General features: G+C 40.8%; 1 protein-coding gene across 1 annotated transcript; it reads right to left on the bottom strand.

The window, feature by feature from the left end:
- Positions 1 to 4,656: 4,656 nt before the first annotated feature.
- Positions 4,657 to 5,142, bottom strand: LOC139699033 (uncharacterized). Its single transcript, XM_071598033.1, has one exon. It carries the CDS (start codon positions 5,140 to 5,142, stop codon positions 4,657 to 4,659), a length of 486 nt encoding a protein of 161 aa, XP_071454134.1.
- Between the last annotated feature and the right edge of the window lie 2,614 nt (positions 5,143 to 7,756).

The following is a 7,756-nucleotide window of genomic DNA, read 5'->3' on the forward strand; positions in this document are numbered from 1 at the left end:
AGAACTTCTGCAGCGTGTTATATTTTAAACAACTGTTTAAATAAACTAAGTTTTCCGCTAACATGCACACGTGTTCAGGGCCAAGTGCATCTTTCCAAAGCTATTAAGTGTCTTTTTCCCTTCTCCTAACCCTTTAAAAACTCTTCCTCTCCCTTATCCCTTACCTGTTTTACCAAGTGCTGACAACCCTGCCACACATATTCTGGTGGGTTGCTGGATATTTTTATTTTTGTGGAGGTAGATGTAGAACTGCCATATCAAGGCAGAATATCTTGTGTGTGTGTATATATAAATATATATATATATATGCATATATATAAATATATAAAAAAACCATAAACACAGTAATCAACCCGAAGGTCGGTTTAGTAGGTGATGATAGAGATCACCCATTACTAAGTCCTATACGGCGTGTGAAAATTCACACAACAGGGTAGGGGCGGCAGTTCCTTTCCCAGAATATACCTGTGTATATATATATATATATATATATATTCCCTATATATATATATATATATATATATATTCCCTATATATATAATATATATATATATATTCCCTGTATTTATATATATTCCCTATATATATATATTATATATATTTATATATACATATATACCATTAACACAGTAATCGATCCGAAGGTCGGTTTGGCAGGTCATGGTAGAGTTCACCCAGTAATAAGCCCGACGGCTTGTGAAAATCACACATCAGGGTAGGGGGGCCAGTTCCTTTCCCTGAGCTGGTTATGGTTCCCCAGGAAGACCTGGTACCCAAAAATCACACAGCTGGGCATCTGGGCAGGTGCCCAGAGTGCCGAATAGAATAGGGATGTTGGACGGTATGGAGGGAGGATACTTGATCTCGGTATACTTCCTTCCTCTCTCCATACCGTCCAACATCCCTATCCTATTCTTGCCCTTTCCTCGTTTGCTTAACATTTTCCCTTCTATTACATTCTCCAACATCCCACTGCCGATCAATATGCTTTTCATCCATTTTTTCCGCCTCCTTATCACTTCTCCCAAAAATACCTTCGCTCACCATACCTTCCTAATTGGTTTTTCTATCTGTCCATTTCACCTTTACAATCCTTCTCGTCACCCACGTTTCAAAAGCCTCCAACTTACGCCTGTCATCCTGCTTCAGTGACCACGTTTCCGCGCTGTACATAACTACGCTCCATATCAAAGTTTTAACGAGTCTTTTGTTAATATCCTTACTCAACGTCCCTGTCATCAACTCCCTCCTACTTGTGAAAGCCTCTTTGCCTAGCGCAATTCTTCTCCTTACGTCTTTACTACTTTGACCGTGTTGGTCCAAAACACTTCCGAGATATGTAAACTGTTTTACCTGCTCTAGTTTTTGCCCACCTATTTTAATGTTAGCTTAACCTTTTTCTTTCTGGTAAATCCCATAAATTTTATTTTATTAATACTGATTCCCATCCCACATCTATTGCACTGAGTTTCCAATTCACTCAGCAATGATTGCAACTCTTTTGGCCATCTAGGTAAACTAGAGCTTGGTCATCAGCAAACCCCACTGATTTTACGAAATCCCTGCCGACTTTCATTCCTACCTCCAGTTATTTCCATGCCTCTTCAATCATTTCCTCCACGTATACGTTGAACTGCAACGGTGATAATGGGCAACCCTGCCTTACACCTCTTCCTAACACTGCCCATCTGGACTCCCCGTTCCCCACTCTCACGTGAGCAGTCTGAGATATGTACAGGTTGCGGATTAGCCTCCTGTCCCTCCAGTCTATTCCTTTTTTCTGCAATATACTCATTAGTATTTCCCAATTCACTCTATCAAACATATTTTCTAAATCTACAAAACAGGCAAATTCGTCCTGATTGTATTCTATATTCCTCTCGATTATTGGTCTCATATAGACTCTTTCTCCCTCATTTTCCTAAACATTTTAACAGTTCCGCAGGAATTTCTTGTACCCTCACGACCTTATTTGGTTTTATCTCCCCTAATGCCCCTTCTATCTCATTATCGAGTATGCCGGGAACTACGGTATCTTCTTCAACGTCATATTCTCTTTCTATGTCTAAGCTTGTTAGTCCAAATTCTCTACCGTACAATTTCTCAATATATTCCTTCCATCTCTCTTGAATCTTAACTGTTTCAACTACTAACTTCCCTCCTTACTTCCAGAGAGTGTTTTAACCTTCTTGTATAGGGCACCAATCTCCCCCTTCCTCTGCAAACTTTCCATATCCTCGAACTTTGTCTTCCACCACGCTTCTTTTGCTCTATTTGTTACCCATCTCAATGTATTATTTGACTCTTTGTACTTTCTTCTGCCTAACTCTGTATTTACATACATACATCTTTCCTATCATATCATCCGTAATCCATGGTTTCTTTTCCCTATTTGCAGTTCCTATAGTTTCTTTTGCGGCTCTTGATTGCCCTTTTTCGATTTATTTCAATAGTTCCTCGATAGATGTCAGCCCTTTTCTTTCACCCACGATTTTCTCTACAGCCTGCTGATACTCCTTGTCAATCCAATCAATGCTTCTACATTCCATTTCCTAATTCCTCTTCCTTTCTTTAACTTTTTGAATTGGACTGTATTCATTATTAATATTAAATACTATCTGTGGTCTGAATCCGCATCCCCTCCGGAAACCTGTGCGAATTAATCATGCTCCTCCTAGATCCGTGATCTAGGCCTTTACGATAATATAATGTAATGAAATTGATGCCTTGCTGAGTCGCCTTGCATTTTTCATGCATAACTACGCCTTTTTTGGTGTGCTGGTGACGACTAACCCCTGTCTCCTGCAGAACTCAATTGCTTTCTCCCCGTGGTCATTCCTCGTACCTAAACCGTAGTCCACCCCCTCATCACCATTTCTTCCTTCGCCCACAGTCGCATTCCAATCCCCCATCACTATCAAATGTTTCCTTTCTGAAACACACTAGGTTATGTCCTATCAACTTCTTCCTCTTTATGATTGCTTTGTGTCATATATATCTGAACAATGACCAAGTTCGTCGGTTCTGCTTGTATCTCTACAAGTAATATTCTATCCAATGCTGGTTCTAAGTTTACTACGCTTCTTCCTACCTCTTTATTTAATATAAAGGCTCTCGTTCCCTCCGCTGTATATTACTCTGCAACTATCACTCCAGTAATCCCCGCTATCCTTCCATCTCACCTCGCATCATCATCATCAGTATTTCAATCCTAAGATTGGTTTACTGCAGTCCTCCATTCTTCCCTATTATGTGAACTAGTGAAATTTAGTGAAAGCTTTAGGCGATTTAATGTTCCAACTTGCAACGATTGCCACGGATGCAATACTGGAGTCAAAACAATGAAACTTGTAACACCTTACGTTCAAAACTTACCAACAAATATTAAATAAACCTTCAATATTTCTACGCTAAGTTCATCATTAGAATTTCTATCCCAAGATTGGTTTACTGCTGCCCTCCATTCTTCACTATTTAGTGTTACTTCCCTCATTCTCTGATAGGTTCCCAGTTTTACGTCCTTCTTAATTTGCCTATGCACTTGTCTCTTGGCCTTCCCCTCGAGATCTTTCCTTCAATTTTTCCTCCTATTTTCTTTCTAACTAATCCATTGCGCCTCATGGTATATCCATCTAGTTCTTCTTTGCCGCAGAGCTCTCCATATGGTCATTTCCTCTTCTGCTCTTCTATATACTTCCTCGCACCTCACTTTGTCTGTCCATTTAATCTTCAGCATTCTCTTCCAGCACCATCTTTCAAATGCTTCCATTCTTCACTGGTCCACTTTTCCAATATTCCGTGTCTCCGACCCGCAGAAAGCCATGCTCCACACGAATGTTTTGACGAACTGCTTCCTTGTTTGCAAGCTTATGTTCTTTGAACATATTAGTTGCCTCTTCTCAATGAACGCCTTCTTTGCTTGGGCTATTCTTCGTTTGATATCGGTCGAGCTTCTTCCATCCCAAGTTATACTGCTGCCCAAGTAGATGAAGGATTGCACTTGCTTTATTTTCACTCCTCGAATTGTGATATCTACATTCAGCTTCTTTCTTCCACACTCAAAGATTTTCATTTTACTTCTTCTTGACGCTTATATTATACTATTTACCCAGTACTTGGTCCATAGTATTCAGATTTGCTTGCAGGTCCTCTGTCTCTGCTACTACCGCGATGTCTTCTGCAAACCGCAGCATATTCATTTCTTCGCCACTCACCTTGTCACCTTTGATGTCCAATTCCATTGCTTCCTTTATTGCCTCTTCTAAATATACGTTGAATAGTGCTGGCGAGATGTTGCAACCTTGTCGAACTCCTTCTTTATTTTCATTCCGTTTTTCATTTGCATGGTTGTTACCTGATTCTTGTCAAGGTAACGGATTATTCTTCGGTCGTTGTAATCCATTCCAAGCGCTTCTAGTATCTTGAACATTTTATTCCATTCGACGTTTGTCGAAGGCCTTCTCCAAGTCTACAAATGGCACATATAATGGCTTGTTTACAAGTATCAATTTTTCGGCCAGTACCCTCAAGCTGAGTATTGCCTCTCTTGCTCCTCGGTTATTCTTGAATCCCAATTGGTTTTCCGAGAGGCTTTCTTCTACCTTTTCTTCTATTCGTCGGCTGATTATCCGAGTAAGTATTTTCGATGCGTGAGAATTAAGGCTCAATGTTGTGTTCTTCGCATTTGTCTGTTCTAGTTTCCTTCGGTATGGCAATCATTACACTCTTCTCAAAGTCCTCAGATAATCTTCCACTGCCATAGATATCTTTCATTATTTCAAATAGGGTATCCTTTGCATTGGACCCAAGTACGTTGATAATTTCTCCGTTTATTTTATCAACTCCCGTTGCCTTGTTGTTCTTCAGATCTTTCATAGCTCGGTCGAATTCACTTCTCATTATCTCCGGGTCCCGATCGTCATCTTCTGTCACGCTTTCTTCTTTAAGTAAGTCACCCTCAAGTGGTTTGGGCCCTTGATAGAGATTTTCAATGTCTTCATCTTCTCTCAGTATCTTTCCATTAGCATCTCGGACTTTGTGGGATTTTTTTCTCACTCCGCATTTTGTCTTCACCAATTTATAAGCAGTTTCACTGTTTCCCTTCCTTATGTTGTCATGTATTTCCTCGCAGTAGCTTCCCATCCGCTCTATCATTCATATATTTATATATATTCAAAAATTCAATAGACTTACAATCGCCTACACCCCAATCGGCACAAGGGCGTACGGCGGGGGGCATTAGGACGCCAGACTTGGAGAGTGTTTTTTTTTATAAATTTAATCCTGTATACCCATATTTTCGACAGCGAGTACCTATTACTCTCTTATGCGTTCCCGTTTAATTGCTGTCGCGAGTAGAGTGCGTGAAAACGAATAGTTGAATCAATAAGTTCGACAGTCTAACTCTCTAAATTCGTGACATTTGTTTGCCCTGCCAATTTAAATAGGGGGTGTAATTATATCTCCAATGTCGGATGCGGGGTTTTAATAATTGGCATTAAAATAAAAATTATATATTTTACTTATTTATTTTTACATATCCATTTATTTATGTTTTCGGAAATTACAACAATGGAAGCTAAGGAGATATTGCAACAATGCTGCTGAGAACATATAGTAGTTACTGATGCTCAAAAAGTTATTAGTGGTGAAGTTGTGAAGAGCAATTAACTTTTCGGCTCTCTACGGAAAGCAGTGTTCTGGAGAACTTGCCTCTTATTAAATTAGAATTTAAAGAAAGACATTTTAGTACCTTGCAAACTACCGTTTGGATGTGTGGCAGGAAATGAATACATACCAGACTAATTTGACCCAAATATGACCCTACCGTGGTCGGAAAATGTTATCTAGTCCCTTATCGTTCAAGGTCCCGAATATGTGACGCAATAACGAAAGTTAGGTTGTAATAACAGTACTCTATTTGGAAAAACAAATTATTATCCTTCGCCAAAGAAAGAGTACGTCGGTGATACGCGTAATTTCGCAAGACAGACATTTTGAAAACGATCCACGACCGTGTTTCCGATCAACCGAATAAGCTAGTTGAAAATAAATTATGCAGGGTTCAAAGAAGATCATCCCGATACAAATCGTATAACACTTGATATGGAGAAAATATGAGAAGAGAAAAGTGAAGAGTCAGGCGTGATGTTGTGGAATCGAGACATAATGAAAACTTCGTTGCAATTTTCCACAGTTAAAACTTTATTGCCCACCATGGTTTCGATACACTGTATCATCATCAGGTGAATCATCCTGATGATGATACAGTGTATCGAAACCATGGTCGGCAATAAAGTTTTAACTTTGGAAAATTGCAACGAAGTTTTCATTATGAGAAGAGAAAATTGAAGGATAAAAACCACGGTGTTAGGCACAAGGAAGTACAAAGAGTTAAGTAATAAATTAAGACGGGCAACAAATAAAGCAAAAGAATCATGGTGGAAGACGCAGTGCGAGGATACGGAAAGTCTGCTGAGGAAGGGTGAAATTGGGGAGCTATACAAGAAGGATGAAACGCTATCGGTAAGTAAAAAGAGATGATCTGTAATAACAGTTTTAGATAATCAATCATAATGAGGAAGAAGTCCGTAAGATACACAATCAGTTAAGGGACATAAATGAAATCGCATGTGTTCCTGCAGGGAAACATTTGATTACTCACCTAGGATAAAATGTAATATCTATATTTCCTCTTTCCGTTTCTCGCATAATATTCCCTTATTTTCCTGTCCTCAACATTGCCCTGACATTCCAAGTTCATATTCTAACTAAATTGGTCTTCTTCTTCTGCATCTTCGGCCCTGCTGCTATCGGTTTTCCTTTGCAAGGCTTTCGTGAGATGACGACTGCGGAAGCCTTGGCTCTCCCGCTGCCGGGCCCAACACAAGGCCGATTGGGCCGAGTCCCGTAGTTGTCAGGACTCATATTCTCTATACCCTCCGTCATATAAATCTTGGAAATAATAATCAACGTGATTTCCCATTGCCTTCCTCAATAGTGTTTTTAACGTGACGGCATCACTAAATGGCTGTCTCGCTGAGGAGCAGACGCTGAGCAGACTACCTTTCGTCTGGCTCCTAACCATCGACCTATCTGGCATAGGTGACCCTACCAGTAGCAATATAATTACTCCCGCCAGCACAGCTCTAGGGGTAACCACTTGTATTTTAATTTATGTCATGCATACGAATTGAATCCGTCTAAATGACATTACAGTGTATTTTCATCCATTCTTTTTCTTTTACAGTCGTGTCCTCCATGAGGTCAGCCTCTTCTCCATCAACGTTCTATTTCAAATATTTTTTTTTCAAACCGAACATCATCCAATGCCACCCTATCCCACTCCCGTAAAAATAGTCCTCCATGTTCCACCAATCTCTCTCCCCTGCGGCGAAAGAGCGATTGCCTTCGACTTCCCCTTCCGTGCTACACATGGTTGCGGAGGAAGGGGGAATGAGCGTTAAACTAAGGGGAGATGAGACGTTCGTCGGGATAAAACCAGTGCATACGAATTCGTGCCGAAAACGGCGACGCGGATCGAGAGGAAATATCGCGGCGTCGTTCGCGAGGGGGGAACCGCCCCCCCTCCCAACTCCTCCTCCTACGGCCCCTCCCTCTCCGAAAAGGGCGTGGTTCTGCTCTTTTCTCTCGCTCACTCTCATTCTGCCCCGACACCTCCATGCTCTCTCTCCCCCACTGGGTGGGGTGAGAGGGGAATAGGGCGATAGGGGGAGAGGAGGGGCCCAGGAGCAAG

The sequence above is a fragment of the Hetaerina americana genome, unplaced genomic scaffold (genome assembly GCF_022747635.1).
Source record: "Hetaerina americana unplaced genomic scaffold, ioHetAmer1.1.p SCAF_9, whole genome shotgun sequence".
NCBI lineage: Eukaryota > Metazoa > Arthropoda > Insecta > Odonata > Calopterygidae > Hetaerina > Hetaerina americana.

Coding starts and splice junctions, on each gene's coding strand:
- LOC139699033 (XM_071598033.1), bottom strand. CDS start 5,142: ATGGGAAGCTACTGCGAGGAAATACATGACAACATAAGGAAGGGAAAC.